This window comes from Mus pahari, chromosome 12 (genome assembly GCF_900095145.1).
Source record: "Mus pahari chromosome 12, PAHARI_EIJ_v1.1, whole genome shotgun sequence".
NCBI lineage: Eukaryota > Metazoa > Chordata > Mammalia > Rodentia > Muridae > Mus > Mus pahari.
This window is the reverse complement of record NC_034601.1, coordinates 37,117,931-37,138,777: the sequence shown is the minus strand read 5'-3', so window position 1 is coordinate 37,138,777 and position 20,847 is coordinate 37,117,931. Positions and strand designations below refer to the sequence as shown.

Sequence of the window (20,847 nt, the reverse complement as noted above, 5' to 3'; positions counted from 1 at the left end):
CTGCCTCCCTACAATTGTGAGGACAGAAGGAATAGTTGGTGCAAGGGAAAAGCTATATTTAATTCAGAAACTTGGACTGGAATTAAATCCTCAGACTCAGGAATAAATCATAGGACCCATCCTCCGCCTCCTTTTCTCCTATAAGAACTCACAAGGGTAACTCTATTTCATCTGTTTACTTTCCTCATTTAATTAAATAGCCATGATTTCTGATCTTAGCCCCCATCCCTTCTTTCCTTTCCTTTCAGAATTGCTTCCTCTGCCCTCTGATAATTTCTTTTTCCTGCTTTCAAAATGAATAGGAAAGCTAGTCTCAAGGCTGCTTTCAACACTCCAAGTGTGAATCTTCCCCATCAGATCCTTCATGAGGAAGACGAGTCACATCATCAGTGGGGTGATGAAGTCATGACGCCACAGAGCTCCCCCCTCAACCCCCCCCCCCGGCTTTGAAAAACACCATTTCCATTTTCTTTCTATTGGAGCAAGATTTTGAAAGGGGGGGATGAAACTGGGGTGACAGCTCCGGTGACTCTTTTAGAAACTGCCCAGCATTGACAGACACCAGCTTCGACAAAGCCCTATTCTGAACTGTACTGCCCCCCCCCCCAACGTCTATTTTTGACTTTGCCTAGGAGGCTTGTGGGGAAATCTGCAGAGATGAGAGAGAGGTGCCTTGTTTTCACTTTGACTACTCAACTTCTTTGCTTTCTGGAGATATTCCATGTCCAGGTGTCATCCAATACTTTGTTTCAAATACTAACTCTACTGCTTGCTTGTTATGTGATTCTGAGCATGATAGTTATGCCCTATGTCATAGTCCCTTTGTTTTCTGTTACAAAATCATATTTTCTATTACAGCACTGGTGCTAGAGTTATATCAGTTATTATATAAAATATATATAGTAAATATATTTGACACATATATGTCAATAAATAACATAATAAACTGTTTAGAAGGATAGTTAAGACATAAAATTATGTAATTTTGGATTTGTTGTTAGCATTACACACATATATGATTATTACCCCCCCCCCCAGTGCTAGTTTTTGATGGGGGCACATACTGTTTTTAAGAGCACATAGCCTTAAGGCTTCTTAGTCACTGAACCGTGAAGGAATGAAAAACATAAAATATTTATTAGATAGCTCACCCATTTTCTGGTGTCTGTGAAATAACAAATTTTACTTTGTTTGTACTGTCCTGTTGCAGGTCTTTCATAGGTACTGTATATTTCCAGACTTGGAGCTGATATTAGAATACTTGATGATGCTTTCTGTCTATTGTTAAATAACTGTGTGACTCTGATTAATGTATAAAATATGAGATTGTATGTATATAGAAGATCCACCCTACTCACTGTAGAGATTTTTGCCTATCTATTTCCTTATTTTGGAATGGTGACAGCACATTTACTTACTCTACCTCACTGGGATTATTTGAGAAATAATATTATTAAGTTTAAAATACTGCACAATGAGTCACATACCAATTCAAATAATCTTTTCCTTTTCAAAATGGGATTTTTAGTTTCTTTTTCATCCCTCAACAAATAAATTTCATAATAACATGCACTCTGGTGATAGATAACATATACCCTTTCTAGATTGGGTACATGACATTCAGGTATTATTAATTTGCCCACAGGGGTGTGTCGAATGAAGTAAAAAAATCTGAAATTAAAATGACTCTTTCTCTGAGGGAAAAACATTCACAAACTAATCCCCCACAAAATGTGTAGCATTTGCATTTATAACTTTATCAGCTGTAGTTATTACGAGTCATAAATGCACAGAGTGGCACTCAGAACCAGCTCAAGCAGTTATTCCAATGTACAAGGGATATAAGTTGATCCCTTGTACATATTAAAAAAATAGCAAAATGGGAATTTTTGTGTGATAATAGATGAAGGTCATATATTTTGAAAATGACTGGATTTCATCACTTCTGCTGGACATGCAGAGGTTTAGGGGATGAGTGAAGTTCGAGAGGAAGGAGAGGGAAGCAGTGAGTGTTTGTCAGGTGAGAAATGAATGGAGCTGTTACTTAACCTTGACAGGGTAAACACAGCTCTCTCTTCCCAGGGACAGAAAAGAAATGAACTACATCTTTTGGCATTTTTACACAGTTTATTGCTTATGCTTTTAAAGATGCATAGCTCTACAGTATAAGAGAGTTGAGGAATGCCCCCAATCCCCATCTCTGGACCGGAATACCAGCAAACCTAGTGATAAATAACATCTAATAGCCAGCCCATAATTATCTTATTGACAGGTCATATCTTAGTATCTTAATGAGGTAAACATTGCTCTGAGGTGGGGATAGTAATGATGGTGTCAGTGATTTTTGTTTGCTTGTTTGTTTGTTTTTTGAGGCGGGGTGCAGGAAGCCTAGGTTGACCTTCAACTCACTAATAAAGCTGAGGTTGGCCTAGAGCCCCTGATTTCCCTACCTCAGAAGTGCTGAGATTACAGGCATATACCACCATGCCTGGAATGCAAGAGTGTTTATAATGAGAGGAATTGTAGAAATTGGCCATTTTGAGCATGTACAGTGTGTCAGGGACTGTATTAAATGACTTCCATTACATGAACTCATTTTATCATCACGACACACAAAAGAAGGAGTTTTGTGAGTCCTCCATGTCACCTGAGACTGGCGTGTCCAAGGTGGTGAGCTAGTAAGACTTTGGGAGAACAGGATTTCAGACCTGTATTTGTTACTCATGGCCCCTCCTCTAAAATAACCTAGTAATGTTGATTTCCTATATTTTATTTTAAGAAGCACTGGATCACGTGGGATTAAGAATAAACCATATCATTTAGAATCTGGGACATACAGCTTTCCAAATATTTGGATTATGAATCAGACAACATGATGTGTTTATTGCATGGTCATGATGAAGACCTAGTTGAAGTACAATATATTGTCCTCTTATTACACAAGAAGGGGAAGTGAGGAAAAGGTCTGCTGGAGAGTGGCTTGATGAACATCTCCAGGGTACCTATCCAGCTGGCTGAGTTCTTCAAGTTTCTACACTCTGTGTTCAGCAACACAAAGTAGTATGAGTCACTTAACCATCAATGGTTGTTTCCCAAGGATCAAGGATATACTGACACTATTTTAACTGCTGTGGGAAGGTTTCACCTCTGGTGTAGTCCTGGGCATGTCTGGGCTATCGCCCCCCCCCCCCCCCCATGTATTGGCTGACTACATTTCTCCCTAACATCCNCCCCCCCCCCAGTGCTAGTTTTTGATGGGGGCACATACTGTTTTTAAGAGCACATAGCCTTAAGGCTTCTTAGTCACTGAACCGTGAAGGAATGAAAAACATAAAATATTTATTAGATAGCTCACCCATTTTCTGGTGTCTGTGAAATAACAAATTTTACTTTGTTTGTACTGTCCTGTTGCAGGTCTTTCATAGGTACTGTATATTTCCAGACTTGGAGCTGATATTAGAATACTTGATGATGCTTTCTGTCTATTGTTAAATAACTGTGTGACTCTGATTAATGTATAAAATATGAGATTGTATGTATATAGAAGATCCACCCTACTCACTGTAGAGATTTTTGCCTATCTATTTCCTTATTTTGGAATGGTGACAGCACATTTACTTACTCTACCTCACTGGGATTATTTGAGAAATAATATTATTAAGTTTAAAATACTGCACAATGAGTCACATACCAATTCAAATAATCTTTTCCTTTTCAAAATGGGATTTTTAGTTTCTTTTTCATCCCTCAACAAATAAATTTCATAATAACATGCACTCTGGTGATAGATAACATATACCCTTTCTAGATTGGGTACATGACATTCAGGTATTATTAATTTGCCCACAGGGGTGTGTCGAATGAAGTAAAAAAATCTGAAATTAAAATGACTCTTTCTCTGAGGGAAAAACATTCACAAACTAATCCCCCACAAAATGTGTAGCATTTGCATTTATAACTTTATCAGCTGTAGTTATTACGAGTCATAAATGCACAGAGTGGCACTCAGAACCAGCTCAAGCAGTTATTCCAATGTACAAGGGATATAAGTTGATCCCTTGTACATATTAAAAAAATAGCAAAATGGGAATTTTTGTGTGATAATAGATGAAGGTCATATATTTTGAAAATGACTGGATTTCATCACTTCTGCTGGACATGCAGAGGTTTAGGGGATGAGTGAAGTTCGAGAGGAAGGAGAGGGAAGCAGTGAGTGTTTGTCAGGTGAGAAATGAATGGAGCTGTTACTTAACCTTGACAGGGTAAACACAGCTCTCTCTTCCCAGGGACAGAAAAGAAATGAACTACATCTTTTGGCATTTTTACACAGTTTATTGCTTATGCTTTTAAAGATGCATAGCTCTACAGTATAAGAGAGTTGAGGAATGCCCCCAATCCCCATCTCTGGACCGGAATACCAGCAAACCTAGTGATAAATAACATCTAATAGCCAGCCCATAATTATCTTATTGACAGGTCATATCTTAGTATCTTAATGAGGTAAACATTGCTCTGAGGTGGGGATAGTAATGATGGTGTCAGTGATTTTTGTTTGCTTGTTTGTTTGTTTTTTGAGGCGGGGTGCAGGAAGCCTAGGTTGACCTTCAACTCACTAATAAAGCTGAGGTTGGCCTAGAGCCCCTGATTTCCCTACCTCAGAAGTGCTGAGATTACAGGCATATACCACCATGCCTGGAATGCAAGAGTGTTTATAATGAGAGGAATTGTAGAAATTGGCCATTTTGAGCATGTACAGTGTGTCAGGGACTGTATTAAATGACTTCCATTACATGAACTCATTTTATCATCACGACACACAAAAGAAGGAGTTTTGTGAGTCCTCCATGTCACCTGAGACTGGCGTGTCCAAGGTGGTGAGCTAGTAAGACTTTGGGAGAACAGGATTTCAGACCTGTATTTGTTACTCATGGCCCCTCCTCTAAAATAACCTAGTAATGTTGATTTCCTATATTTTATTTTAAGAAGCACTGGATCACGTGGGATTAAGAATAAACCATATCATTTAGAATCTGGGACATACAGCTTTCCAAATATTTGGATTATGAATCAGACAACATGATGTGTTTATTGCATGGTCATGATGAAGACCTAGTTGAAGTACAATATATTGTCCTCTTATTACACAAGAAGGGGAAGTGAGGAAAAGGTCTGCTGGAGAGTGGCTTGATGAACATCTCCAGGGTACCTATCCAGCTGGCTGAGTTCTTCAAGTTTCTACACTCTGTGTTCAGCAACACAAAGTAGTATGAGTCACTTAACCATCAATGGTTGTTTCCCAAGGATCAAGGATATACTGACACTATTTTAACTGCTGTGGGAAGGTTTCACCTCTGGTGTAGTCCTGGGCATGTCTGGGCTATCGCCCCCCCCCCCCCCATATGTATTGGCTGACTACATTTCTCCCTAACATCCCAGTTGTCACCAGATATATTAGCTACTTTTCTGGCACTGTGACAGTATAACATGACCAAGTCAACTTACAGAAGAAAGAGTTTCTTTTAACATATGGTTCCAGAAGTATTAGGACCTATCATGGTGGGGAAGCATGATAGCAGGTAGCAGGCATGGCGGCAGGAACTGAAGCTGAGAGATCACACCTTCAACAGCAAGCATAGAGCAAAGCATATAAAAAGTGAACTAGAAATGCATGAGGTTATACTCTCAAAGTGATGTACTGCCTCCAGCAAGGTTCCACACCTAAGTTACCTTCCCCCAAGCAGTGCCACCTACTGGGGAACACTTATTCAGGTGGGTGAGCCTATGGAGACATTTTTCTTTCAAACCACCACAGCAAAAGAAACTTTATGGTCCCTCCGTGATTGTTCTGTCCTGTTTGTCTTTTGGGAGGCCTGGTAGGGAGTTCTCTCTTTTACCTCAGTGACCTCCCAAAGGAATATCAGTCTCTGAGAGAGCAGAGCCTAATTGTGCCTGCCAGTAACTTTGATCCTTGATTCAATCAGGCAACCCATCCCCGTGTCTGCCATATCCAAATGGTTTCTGTAAGAGCTTAATTAGTTTGTGTTTAGCCTGTATCGTAGGAAACGACTAGAATACATATAGGCTTTGTCTTATGCCTAGGTTCTTTTAAACTCCAGTTTAGAGAGGTATATCGTATTGATTCTGCAGAAGTGGCAATATGCTGCGCCCTTCTTTAAGGAAGAACATAAGTTCTCTCACTACCACACTGCCAGGAATTCCAAGATCCCTCTTTGCTCACACATTCTGTCAGGAAATTGCTCAGTCATGAACGTGTGTCCCAGTTGCCCCATAACAAATAAAGGACTTTCACTGGGTCTTAAACTGTCATTGAATCAAGTTATGACAGTTGCTGGGAAAGGCTTAAAAGGTTCATTGCAAGCCGGGCAGTGGTGGCGCACGCCTTTAATCCCAGCACTCGGGAGGCAGAGGCAGGTAGATTTCTGAGTTCGGAGGCCAGCCTGGTCTACAGAGTGAGTTCCAGGACAGCCAGGGCTATACAGAGAAACCGTGTCTCCAAAAAAAAAAAAAGTTTCATTGCTTCTTCTGATATTTGGTTTCCTTTCACCTTGAGAAAAACCTTCGAATCAAGCAAGCACAGTGTGGAAGGAACCTTGTGGATCTCAGCTGGGACTATTCTCTTCTACATCTTCCCAGAAAGATGTCAGGACTTTCGTGTAAAGAACTAAAGGAGGCCCATTCTCTTTTCTCATTTGGATGCATTTCAATCTATTTTTGGATCTTTCACTACATTTAAAGCACAGGAAGAAGCCCTAATGTAATCTTTGATACCTGCATAGTTTTTCTAAAGTATTTCGACAAACTACCAATTATGATCGAAAGGTGAATAAAACTTCACTAAACTGAGTTATTAATAAAAAACAGAATGGGTCATAACAAAGTATTTGCTAAATTTCACATTTATATATTAATATTTTACTCTCATTATTTTATGGGCCACATCAAATTCTTCATAGACACGACCACTCTCCTGTGTGAGAGGGAACGTTGTTTACCACATCTCTAGCCCTTTGATTATGATTCTTAAAAGTATCTTTTGCTCAATCAAATTGGTCATATTTTAATTCACTAAATAAATTGTTAGCTTTTTAAATTCCATTCTTTTGCTATGATAAAACACCCTAACAAAAACAACTGAAGTTTAAAGGGGGGAGGGCTATTTCCACCCACAGTACAAAGGTACAGTGTCTTATGGTAGGGAAGTCAAACACCGGAAGCTTGGAGCAGCTGGTTGTGTCACCACCACAAATAAGAGGGAGAAAGGCAAAGGCATTTGTTGGGCTTATTTTATCTTTTATATGCAGTCAGACCAGGACCTTCAGAAAATGGTCCACCCACCTATAGGATAGATATCTAATGCCAGGTAGCTTCATAAACAGAATGCTTTACAAGAATGCTCAATGACTAAATAATCACTCAGGGGCATTCTTGGGGGCTTGTCTCTTAGACTGCAGGTACTGTTAAGTTGACAACTAACACTAACCCTTCACAACTCCACCCCTTGTCAATTTGATTCCCAAACACATCACCTTCAATCTATGTCCTTCCATTCCCATCTTACAGTGAAAAAAAAAAATACAGCCAGTGGAACTATAAAATATCCATAGTCTTTAAAAAACCCAATGTCCTTCAAAAGTCCAAAGTTTCATCTGAGACCTAGATTAGTCGCTTAACTGTGAGTGCCTATTTAAAAATCAAAAATATAAATTACATAGTTCCATACTTGTGACATATACTGTCTAATAGCACAGAGTAAACAGACTTGTTCCAGAAGGAAAGAATCACAGGTAGAAAAGAGAAGCGGCACACAATAATCGTTTTAAAAATATTTAAAACTCAGCCGGGCGTGGTGGTGCACGCCTTTAATCCCAGAACTAGGGAGGCAGAGGCAGGCGGATTTCTGAGTTCAAGGCCAGCCTGGTCTACAGAGTGAGTTCCAGGACAGTCAGGGCTATACAGAGAAACCCTATCTCAAACTCCCCCCCCCCAAAAAAAATATTTAAAACTCAATGCTACCTAGAAAAAAAGAGAAGAAAAGTTTAAATATTTGTAGTATGTAGAAGAAAGAATGCCAAGCTTGGCTTTGCTTGGAGGTTTAAGTGTTCCCATGATGACTGTAAAACCCTTAAATTCACTGAGGTATCCCAGAAAAATGAATGTTATTTTTAGTTCTGAGCCTTAGGCACCCATGAAACATATTGTATCCATCTCCTTACTAGTGTGTGTGTTTAGCACAGACACTCTGTACGTAGTGATAGTGTTAACATGATGTTTCACAGAGTATCAGCTACACCAAATGCCAAGTGTTCCAAGTTTATAATGCAATGAACTTGGACTCGGGGGATAGGCATACTCGGTGGAAGGAACTGACTTAGTCACACGATGGATGAGGAGAGTTTTTCTAATTTTTTGCTTTGTCCAAATTGATCTCTGGTTCTTCTGGAATTAAGTGATCTTCATTCTGGTTGAAAACTAAAAGCAGTGGAAATCCCCTGTGACTTGGGGGAGATTGGGTGGGTGGGAGTGGGTTGTCTGGGACCTCCCTGATTAACAGCTCATAGTGATGTATCTCATGTTGGGCACCAAGGTTTTTATTTAATAACCAGTGTCTTCTAGGGAGAGCATTGCTCACCCACATAGGAGTCTGAACATCATTTTAAAAAATGCTATATTTTTGATTAGGTTACAAAGCAGTGGGCTTCCATAATGGTTTCTCACACATCCTTAACAGTTGTAATTAACTTACTTAATCCTGTTTTTCATCTTTTAATATTTGTGTTCTTAATGGGACTCTAGCTTTCTTGAGTCTCTGGAGGGTCTCTCATGCATGTCGGCCTAATCTGAGATCGCTGATTTGTTTAATTTTAGAAGGAGTAGTATTTGGATTGAAGAAGCACTTGGCACTGGTGTCCAAGTGCAGATGTCCTGTTGTATAAGATAGTGCCTCATTCAGAAAAATCCACAGTCGAGTACAGTAAATAGCATCTTGGCTCTATTCTGTGCTCCATTCACAACTGTTAATTTTACAGGGTTATGATTTCATCTCTGAGCAGAGGGCTCCTGGCAGGGACAGATGCGCTGGTGCCCCAGATTGTGCTGTGTGTGTCCCAGTAGGAGCCATCAAGAGCAGCAGGATGGCAGGAAGGAGGTGGTGCCTCCAATGGAGAAGCAGTTGTAGCATGGCCCTGGGAGGAGACAGAAAGGAGGAGGATGGGCCCTTCCAGGAGATCATAATGTATCTTCCCTTCGGTTTAGAATCCTATGCCTGATAAACTAAGGGAAAAGAAAAAGTTGCCTTGAATCTTACAGAGAATATTGTCAATCTTGATCTTAGCTTCACATGTATGTTATTTTAAAATATATCTCTGAGTACCCACTAGCATGCTGACAGACCTAAGTACTGTCTATTCAAGGAATATCAAGTAGGCCACGTCATGATTAGCTGCATCTGGGTCACTAGGCTAGGCTGGTATGACAGGTGGAAAAACATACTGTGTGTTGAGTCTGTGGCTTACTTCCTAGTCTAGAGCGAAAGGCAAAGAGAAAGCCGAGGCCAGATTTGGACCAAGCCTGGGACATCGTACACAATAGACACTTACATGAATGTTTTGAGAGCAAGTCCCTATACTCCTTATTGCTATAATTCACAGCACCTAGAACAGGGCTCACAAGTACGAGCAAAAGTTAGATGCTCAAAAATCTAGTCGTTGTGCACAGCCATTGCGCTCATGATCTCACTGAAGCCTCTGTCTCCGATGAGGAGGGCCGATGAGACCCTCCACTCCTTCCTGTGGGTCTATGGGCTGTGAGCAGTCCCTGGGAGAGGACGGTGTCAGTTGCTTCAGTGGTGTAGCCTCCCCGAGGCTGCCTAGGCTCCAGGAAATAATGTTCCACATACAGTCATGCAAATCAATGGGTCATACACCGAAGGAAGAAGTGAAATCACAAAGATGGCTTGTTGGGAGGAAGTGTCTGGGCAAGAGAAGGCGTGAGGGGGGGCGGGGCAGATGACAGGGTAATGAAGGGTGTGTGCAAGCGTGTAAAATTCAATACGTGAATGAACACAGCCATCAAAGAATAAACATGGCTATACTTTTTGTTCCTACCTTTTGATTGAATTTCCAAATACAAACGGGTCATGTGTAGCACAGGAAAGACTGTAAATGCTTTTACCAAAGGGTAAAATGGTTTATATTCTAATTTCATGCCTGCAGTACTAGGATGCTTTATTTATGATAATAAAAACTAATTTTAGATTTAAATGACTTTGGGGCTATGATTGTGACTTAGTAAATACAGGAAGATTTTTAAAACAATCAAAGCCATTTTTTCCTCACCTTTTAAAACTCAGTGATAATGACTATTTTCTATATTCCAATTCTGAAGTCCTGGTGTGCTTATTGATGGTGGTAGACCACACATCGAGATAGTTAATAGCTGGTGACCAGCATCATGAATCATCATATTCTGACTTCCTCAATGCCCTGGAATTCACTTGTATTTTGCATAAAACCCTAATGAGATTTACTATTGAACTATTTAGCATGCTTCTTTCCTTGAGTATGTTAAGTTTCCGATCATGCTTGGACGCTTAGGGGAGAAAGATGCATAGGTTGTTGCATAATATTTCTTAAATCGTTACGCTTAAGAGTCCTCTAAAATCCTAAGAGCCTAGTATCCTTGAGGGCTCTTTCATAAAAACCTAAGACAAATGTGATTTGAATTGTCGAGGTGCATCTAAAACAAGGCCTGTTTCCATTGGTTTGTAGAATAACACTGACTTGAGAAAGGAAATACACACAAAGCTAATTTCAGTGATTTTTGTTTGTTTAGTTTGTATTGTTTAAAGTAGGGTAGTGCATTTTATATTGTAGCCTAGGCTAGCCTGAAACTCTCTATGTAGTCCAGTCTGGTCTAAAATTTGCCCCTAATCTCCTTACTTCCTTTTCTTGAGTCCTGGAATTGCATGGCTTCTCTGGCATACCCCTTGAATGCCTGGGATTCTTGGGGGGGGGGGTGTCAGAAGAATGGTAGCATTTGAGTAGTGACCTAAGTCTATAATCCCTGCACAGGGAGGCTGAGACAGAAGGAGCTCATCCTCCAGGCCAGGGAGGGGGATCAAACCTGTATTTCTAAGAGGAATGACTGGTGACGTGTCTCTTAAGATTGATTCGAAATTTTCTTCCCCACTACCCCGTAAGGGGCTTAGCACATAACGAATCACTCAAGAGTTATCCACCCATTGAGTTTTCCTTTTTGTCTCCCTTTTCTCCACAAAGGTTGAAAAGAATGATGAGGACCAAAAGATTGAACAAGATGGTGTCAAGCCGGAAGATAAGGCTCATAAGGCTGCGACCAAAATTCAGGCTAGCTTCCGTGGACACATAACAAGGAAAAAGCTCAAAGGCGAGAAGAAAGGTGATGCGCCAGCTGCTGAGGCCGATGCCAAGGAGAAGGATGATGCTCCCGTTGCGGATGGTGTGGAGAAGAAGGAGGGAGATGGCTCTGCTACTACCGATGCAGCCCCAGCCACCAGCCCCAAGGCTGAGGAGCCCAGCAAGGCAGGAGATGCACCTTCTGAGGAGAAGAAGGGCGAGGGAGATGCTGCCCCCTCAGAGGAAAAGGCCGGCTCAGCTGAGACAGAAAGTGCTGCTAAAGCTACCACTGATAACTCGCCGTCCTCCAAGGCTGAAGATGGCCCAGCCAAGGAGGAGCCTAAACAAGCCGATGTGCCTGCTGCTGTCACTGATGCTGCTGCCACCACCCCTGCTGCAGAGGATGCTGCCACCAAGGCAGCGCAGCCTCCAACGGAGACTGCAGAAAGCAGCCAAGCTGAGGAGGAGAAAGGTGAGTACCACAGCGAGGGTGGGGCCATGGGCGGGATGCATCAGGGATGTTAAGCCTACAGCCAGACCACCTACCTGCACAGTCCAGAGGGAACTGTCTAGATAGCGTGGACTACAAATCACAAAAGTTACGTCGAATCCCCCCAAATCTACAAGCCTGAGAGAAAACTCAAAGAATTACATGGCAGCTAGTACAGGAGAATCAGACAATTATCTTAATTGGATTGATATAAACAGTCAAGCTTGATAATCCCAGTTAAAAGAAAATGTGCTGTATGCTGATAGACTTAGTTTAATAAGTAATTACTGAAACTACATTTATTTCATGGATGGGAATTAGCTAATGTGATTATTTGGCTCTAGGAAGGGCCTCCCATAAATACAGCCAACTCTTTATTGATTATCTAGTGTGTGAATTGCCAGCAACAAAAATATAATCTCAACCCTCCTCTCCATACCCCACAGCGTGTTTCTGGGCATTCTACCCACCACCAATTGGCGAGTGGTATCTGCTTATATGTGGAGAATGTTTATATATGTTTGTAACTAGAGAATGTTAACTGTGACACAAACGGGTCAGACACAATTAGGAAAATAAGTCTGTCGATATTGCCAAAAACAAAACAAAACAAAAAACTCCATAAATTATCATTTTATTATCAAAGACACCACTCTCTCATATGCATAAACAATTGAGAGTTGACTGTGAATATGAAAAGGTACTGGATTCTCCTCAGTTTGGAGCTATAACTTGGAACTTGGAGTGTTTTTTTGTTATGATGGCCCAAAGAGCCTGCACAGAATTAGAAAAGAACATCTTATGAGCATACAGATCTAATAAACTTTCATCCCTGGAAGATGGCTCTGTCTCTCACCCCAGCATATCTAGGGGGGGTGTAAGTCAGTATCTCCAAGGGCTCTCTCTAGTCTGGTGTCATTAAGAATACCTTTTATGTTGCCCTGATCACTGTGACAATTGCAGTAAAAAAACAGTTTAAGGGAAGAAAGAATTATCTTGTCCCCAGCTTCAGATGTTATATAGCCTATGATGGGCTTTCTCTGTGGTCATGGGCCTATGATGATGCAAAATATCATGGCAACAAGTGCGATGCAGAGCAAAGTTTTGCACCTAATGGTAGTTAAGGAGAAAGAGATGGGGGGTGGGATATTGGTAGATGGATGGATGGATGAAGATGGAAAGGGAGAGGGAGGGGGAGAGAGATGGAGGGGAAGAGGGAGAGAGGGATGGACAGAGATGGGGATATGGATGGGTGATGGATGGAGACAGGGGAGAGGGAAAGAGGGGAAGGGATGGAGGGGAGGAAGGAGGGAGAGAGGGAGATTTTAAGATACATTCTTCAAAGGCACACACAACTAGATCCCACCTTCCTTAAGGACACCACCAGTTAAAGTCTATTTTGAGTTAATCAATGGACTAGATTGTTGATTAGGACAAAGACTTCTGAGTCTAACCTTCTCTGAATCTCTCTCACACACACTCTGAGGTGCGCTTTACTGATCCAGGTATCTGTCCTCAAACTGACAATCAAGATACTCCATTAACCCTTTCAACCTCAAAAGTCTTTAGAGATAAAGTTACTTCTGTGCCAATTTACCTGGATTGGCTTGCCCCTTTTGAATTTTATTGATTTATCCCAAAGACTAAGGGTCTAAATTTGGCCAGACCACTGTCTTGGGAAAGTTCAATGAGACTGGGTCAGAACACTAATCCAGAAAATGTTAAGTCATCTGACCTTCAGATTGATAAAGCAATTGTTGAACCTTTGCCTAGATACTAAAGCATGGCAGATGATTGATTATTCTATGTTTTCAGGTCTACTTTTCCATTTAAGCCTCTAGAGTATAATAATCATAGTCATCAGCCCACTCTCACATTCCAGCTTCAAATAAATCATGATTCTTTCTACCAGGGACTCGGTTTAGATCTTTATTGTAGCTACATACCTGCCTTAGAAGCCTGAACTTACAGTTAAGATAACGATGTCATTTTCCCAGTAATGGCAAGCTATGTGAATAGGACAGTGGTTTAAGTTTATTCAACAAGATTGTCTAGATTCCTTTTCTTTAGGCTTAAAGTTCAAGGCTCAGATAAGAAGTCTGGGAATCCCACTGAAGATATCAATAGTGCCATTCTGTAACTCTTGGAAGTCAATCGCGCTTCTAAGTGTTTGACGTGTTTGACTTTGCTTAGATCACACTTTTTAAACTGGGATTTTTAAAGTGCGGAGAACAGACACAAAGACCTGATGTAATTTTAGGTATATATATATATTTATTGCTTGGTTTGGTAGAATTTGGTGAGCCAATAATATATGCTATATAATATATTAATAAATATTATACATTATATTATATATCAACATAGGGTAAAATGTTATATATTAATATATTTAAGGAAAAGCAAAGAACTCCATTTTATTAATTTTATACTTTATTATTGTAAATGACTGATTGTAATGTTTTATGCGGTAAGTTTTCAATAAATGTCACATGTCGGAAGAACAGATTTAATTTATAGATAATGATCTTTTTACCTGCCTATATAGTTCTCTTGCAGCTTTGCAGATTCTAATCATTTATGTGATTTAAAATGTGTTTAATTACTGAAAATAAATAGAGATTATAGTCTGACTTAAGCTTTTCAGATTGTAGATGAAAAATATCTGAACTAATGAAACTGTACATGGTGCACTGAAAGGCTATTGGGTGTGCGGGTGAGGCTCAATGAGAAGGTAATCCAGGAGGCAGTAGTTGATGCATTTTGAATCATCAGGTCATATGCTTTAAACTGGGATTTCTGAAGTTTAGAGAATAGACACAAATACATGGTATAATTTTAGGTAAAATTTTTTTTAAGCTTTGGATTGATAACTTCCGTCTCTGTTAGATTCTGAATTTTCAGCTCGTAGTTTTTCTGGACTGAAATCTAACAGCTTGGCTTGTTCAGTGTGATGAGCACAAATTATTCAGTCATCATGAATCTCATGGAATCACAGAGACTAAAGGTGGCAAGAAGATCTATCATATTGTATCAGTTCCAAATTCCCAGATCCTCTGCCCCATGTTCCCCTCCCCACTTCTCACTGAGTTTCATTCTAACCCTGGTTAGAATAACAGTATTTTCAGACTGACTACAGAGCTTGGTAATGGACAGCTCCCATACTTGGATTGAGATACTGTGGCTGCATGGAGAGATAAGCTAGCAATTTACAGGATAGGAAGGGACCAAGTAAGTCCTAGGAAATAATCTAAGAAAATAAGATAAAAATTTTCAAATCAGCTCTGCTCATTGCTTTAATAATATACAAAATTATTTGTAAACGAGGAATAGATTACTTACCTATGTCATTGGCTATTTATGGTTTTGTTATTGGAAAGCACCTCTAGTGTTGATACTGATTTCTTTTCTCATTTTTTCCTCAGCTGCCCAACTATGTATCCCTATTTCTGTTTGCACACACACGACAATCAGTGTGCCTTTGACAGTCTCAGTGAGTTTCTGATGCCTTTGTAGGAAGGTGATTCTTCTATAGGGTACAGCCTATTGAAGTACCTATAGGACATCCCCCCTTTGTTGCTGAAGGGAGAGCTTTTAAGCCCCCTTTAAGGATGTTGTCCTTGGTCTTCCATGCTGAGCAGGCAGCATGCCCACTGGCTTTCAGTGATGGAGTTCTCTGCTTCTGTCTGCTGATGGATTTTCCTCAAAGACGACCCTAAAACATCTGCTGCTATAGCGTTAGCCATGTCACCTTAAGGATTCTGGCTGTTGATTTGGTTGAATTTTGTTTGTTTGTTTTAATTAAAAAATCATGCTCACGTATTTGGGATGCATTGGGGGTGGGGTGGTTGTCACGTGGGTGTAGAGGACCAGGGACCGCTGGGACCATTTGACAGAGCCAGTTCTCTCATCCCTCCATGTGGATACTGGAGATCAAATTTAGGACACCAGGCTTGGCATCAGGTGACTTTACACACTGAGCCATCTTGCCAGGGCTACACTTTATTGCTATAGTCTCATTACATCTTTTAAACTAAGATGATCAACACGGACCAGGGAAACAGGGAGGTTTACATTTGTTTTGCAACTCTGCTGAAAGAGAAAAAAAAAATATCTTTGTACCTCTCTCCTCTTTCATCTCTCCTTCCTCTCTCCCCTTTGTAATTTCATATTTACTTCCTTTATCTCCTCCTATTTAGAATAACCTCTAGTATAGTAGGAGTCCATGTCACAAAGGTTCAAAAGATGTGCTCCTTAGATAGACGGACAATCTGATTTGTTAAGGAAAGTGTGACAAAACCCAGAGAGTGGCATTTAAAATAATCACATTAAAAATCTCAACTGAATCATTCAAATAAGTATGGAATACTTTAAAACAAAAACAAACAAACAAACAAACAACAAATAGTGCTTCCATGGCTCAGATGCAATTTAACCCATTATATTAAAAAAACCTTTGTATCATGTATATATAAATAGCTAAGTTATGAGCAGATGAACATTAATAGTTTCTAAAGTAATTATGTGTACAAAACTGAAAAATCCAGGGCACATATACAGATTTAGAGAAATTATTTATGTTTCTTAGAGATCCCCCCAGCCCTTGTTTAGACCTCCTCCAACTCTGTCGCTTTCGAGAAGGCAAACCAGTTTCTGTGTTAGAGTGGGGTTTCCTTGGGTGTTCATGACTGCTTGGCAGGATGGCTCCGAAAAGGTTTAGATTTGAAATGTGGCTTCAACCACTTCTCAGATTTATACATAACTCATAAAAACTGGAAATTTGAATTGTGAAAGTCAATAAATGTTGTTTATAAAACATGGGAACCCTGTCAGCTTACTCAGTGGAACACTGCTTAAATATGGTTGATTATTAAGGTTTTATGGACCACTTTTATATAGATAGAGTCATCATTTTTATTGGTTTTACTTGACAACAATCCCTCCGCGTTTGTTAATATTTTCCTTTCTATTTTTACAGTCTCAAGGCAAAGTAAAAAGGTATTCTATCCCCACACAGTCACTGACAGAGGGGAGATGTCAAACTGATAAATTTCTAAAGTTTTAACTTTATAGGTAGCCTTGTAGATTTTAAAGCTAAAATGTATGATCTTGTCTCATTCCCTTTTCTCAGTGGTTGTGCTAATCTCTTATTGTTCTTTTAATGTCCCAAAAAATTTCTGGGGCAGGCTCTGTTCGACATACGGATGAGGCAGGCAGGGGAAAGCATGCCTGAATGAGGAGATGGAAGGTCTGTTTACAACGATAGAGAGCATTTAATAGGCAATTTATTAAAACCTCAAAATTCCTATGATAAATGCTGAGTGGTGAGTATCCCAGTGAGCCATTGTAACCAGCCTATGGCATGTGTTAGTACCATGTCCTTCTCCCCTTTATGCGAGAGAAATTTGAGGTTCAGAGATTAAATGAGATACTTAAGTACTTTTTGATAAGTAGGAAGCATCAAACCAAACAGCTCAAGCCTTACATGCTGAACCCTTACATACACTCAGGTAGGTATTATTCTGGAGAAAATAGAAGGAAGATGCTCAAGCACCCAAGTATTTTGGCTATCATAAGATTATCTCCTGAGTTGTATAGTTGTATGCTCCATGATGTGGGGGACTATCAGGGATCACCCTTATAAGGAGGCATCCGGTAACACTCATAATCCCATTCAATTCCCTCTCAGTACCATCACTTCAAAATGATGAGAAATGTTAAAATAAGTTTGGTCCTGAAGTTCTTATCCAGTGGGCTTCAAGTGTCTCTTGGTTAGAACATGGTAAGCTACAAAGATAGTTGAAACTGTTCAAAATAGGGATATTGCAGGTATCATCAGATATGTCAAGACAAAAATGAGAATTGCAAATAGAAGATTGTAGGTCTCTATTGGTTGTGTATGTGCCTCTTCCTAAATTTGGCTTTCCTGAATCAGAGCCTTGTTAGACACCTGTTTCGACTGTACCCCTCTCACCAGAAAGTGTGTTTATAAAGAATCCACTGCCTTCATACTACCTATTACTAAAGAACTTGTTGTTGTTGTTGTTGTTGTTGTTGTTGTTCTTCTTCTTCTTCTTCTTCTTCTTCTTCTTCTTCTTCTTCTTCTTCTCCTTCTCCTTCTCCTTCTCCTTCTCCTTCTCCTCCTCCTCCTCCTCCTCATTCTCCTCCTCCTCCTCCTCTTCCTCCTTCTTTTTCTTCTTCTCCTCCTCCTCTTCCTCCTCCTCTTCTTTTTTCTCTTCCTCTTTCTTCTCCTCCTCTTCCTCTTCCTCTTCTTTCTTTTCCTCCCCTCCCCCTCCTCCTTTTTCTTCTCTCCTCTTTCTCCTGCTCTTCTCCTCTTTTTTCCTGCTCCTTCTACTCCTCATCTTCATCTTTCTTTCTTTCCCTGGAATCTAATATAGAAAGGCAACTCAGAACTAAGACTATTTACATAATTTCTAAATTAAAACTATTATTCTCATTACTTGTCTCTGTGTGGGTGTGTGTATGTGAGTGCAATACCCATGGATGTACGGAGATCTCCCTGGGCTTGAGTTAGTAGCTGTTGTTAGCTGACAAACTTGTGTGCTTGAAACTGAACTTAGTTTCTCTGCAAGAGCAATGTGTGCTTTCAATCGTGAAGATATCTCTGCAGCCTAACAAAATATAAAGCATATAAAGATGGAAATTTTTGTTTAGGCTAATTAGGGGAACCTTCCCAGGAGGTCTTGATATGTAAATTGCTTAACTTGTCTCAAAGAACAATAGATATCTAATAGATATTTTTAAATCACACCTGAGAGGTCCTACTTTCCATTCATATTATTACAAAAATGCAAATATTTAAATTCAAGTCATGATTCAGCAGTGGGTAGTTAAAATTAGCCCACAGTGGGAAAGCCAGTTGTTGAACGTCATCTATGCTAATGCTTTGGCTGAAGCATTTAGTGAATGAGTTAGAAATGAATAAATGGATGGATGGATGGATGGATGGATGGATGGTACCGTGCAAGGCAAAGTCCCAAGCTGGTACAGGAAACTGGTTTGTAATCTCCAGACTTGGCCCAGGCCAATTCTTAGGTTCAATGAGTGTGAGATTATCTTTTCCTAAAGCAAAAATGTTGGACAAGGGATCAGAAAATCACTAGTGAAAGATCTTGGTGATGGTCATCTTATGACATGTTCCTGATTTATATACACATTCTAAACAACAAAGTGAGGTGGACTCTCCTTTGTATGGAACACCTATGATGTCATGGACCTTTCTGGTAATTTGGAAGCAGGATAAGAAGCTCCGTAGAAAATGTTGCTTTTATTTGGGGCCACATGTTCTCTCTGTGGTGGCCAGAGTTCTAAGCAGCTAGGGCTTCCTAGACCAAGGGGGACATTTTAGAAACATATTGCAAACTGGAGGAAAACCAGGGCTGCTCTGTTCTGCAGCAGGTGATTAATTTCATCCCAGCTCCAGGAGTGACCTGTGGGTGACTCTTCCCAGTGTGTGACAGGCACACCCTGAGAAGGAATAATCTGCCAGGTTTCTTGGCTCCGCTCCTTCTCTGACATGTCTAAGTAGTCTTTGCAGTGTGAATTTGAGTCTACTGGGCCTTCTGCTACTCTACCATAGGATGAATGGTTTATGCCTGAACCAAGAGTGCTGCTGTGACAGAGGTGGGGAAATGGCCTTTTCCATCCTGGCTGCCTGTTCTCCTTCCCCACAGCCCTACAGACAGAATCTGTGCACAGTTTGGGAGCCCTTTGAGACTGTAAAACATAAGAGAGTGGGTGATCAAATAGGTTCCTCCATATACATAAAGTGCAACTTGTTATAACTCTGCTGTATTCAGCAAAACAAACAACATTCTCACCACATAAAAGTCTATTCTAACTTAAGGAGCAGAGCAGCCCAGAGCTTAAGCAGTTAGTTGGTTTGCATACTTCTACTGGCATGACTAAAGCCTTCTATAAGGAAAAACAGTGATGAGATTAGTGTTTTATTTCCCTCCTTCCTAATCCTTTAATACTGATAGGAATACTTAAAGAAGCATTAGAGAAGAACCCCACAGCTCTTGAGGGGACAGGCTCATTCACCCCAGTCCAACAGTGGATGGACATTTGGTGCTCTTTACAGTATGTTGATGGTGATCTGGGTCAGTACAAATTATTAAGTTACAGGTCACTTTTGCAAAGGTGAGGAGAGACATACATTTTTTAAATGTCAAGTTAAATAAGGTTTTATTTTATTTGTGTGTGTGTGTGTGTGTGTGTGTGTGTGTGTGTGTGTGAGAGAGAGAGAGAGAGAGAGAGAGAGAGAGAGAGAGAGAGAGAGAGAGAATACCATTAAATAAATTAAGAAGAATGTTTCTTATACCCAAGATTAAGCTGAAACTTGGGTTATGTGCCCCTCACTACAAGAGTCTTTTCTACATACTTCACTTGAAGGATGAGTCAGAATGAGTGTTTATGAAGTTTTGAAGTATACCAGACTAGTATTTGTCTGTATTCTCTATATTCATTTTAGGCATGCTTAGTCACGGATGCATTATGAACACTTAAGTATATGCTATAATATATGAAAGGAAAAGGAGGTGAGACAGAATAAAAGAAAGCAAGGGAAAATGAACAGGAAGGAGCTGAAGAAATGGCAGTCAGGAAAGCTCTCACTATGTAAGCGTGAGGATTCTTGTTCAGATTCTTAGCAACTAGTAGAAAAACAGGCTTCATGGCTTGTGCCTATAATCCTAGTACTGGTGAGGTGGAGACAGGTGCAGCCTTAGAGCTCACTAGCCAGTCAGCCTTGCCAGTGAGCTCCAGGTTCAATGTGAGACCCAGTCTCAAAACCTCAGATGGAGACCAGCAGAGGAAGACACCTGCCATTGATATCTGGCCTTTACAGGCACGTGCACACACATGCGCACAGACACAAACCCTCCTCATGCACCATGTACAAAGAAATCCAAGGAAGGTAAAGTATTCGTGATGTTATTAGCC

General features: G+C 40.3%; 1 protein-coding gene across 1 annotated transcript in view; it reads left to right on the top strand.

Moving 5' to 3' along the window:
• The window catches only part of Gap43 (growth associated protein 43), a 95,530-nt gene that overhangs the window by 39,013 nt on the left and 35,670 nt on the right, over positions 1-20,847 (top strand). Inside the window, exon 2 of the mRNA XM_021209462.1 lies at positions 11,298-11,865. Coding sequence (XP_021065121.1) covers positions 11,298-11,865 — 568 coding nt within the window. The remainder of the gene's footprint in view (positions 1-11,297; positions 11,866-20,847) is intronic.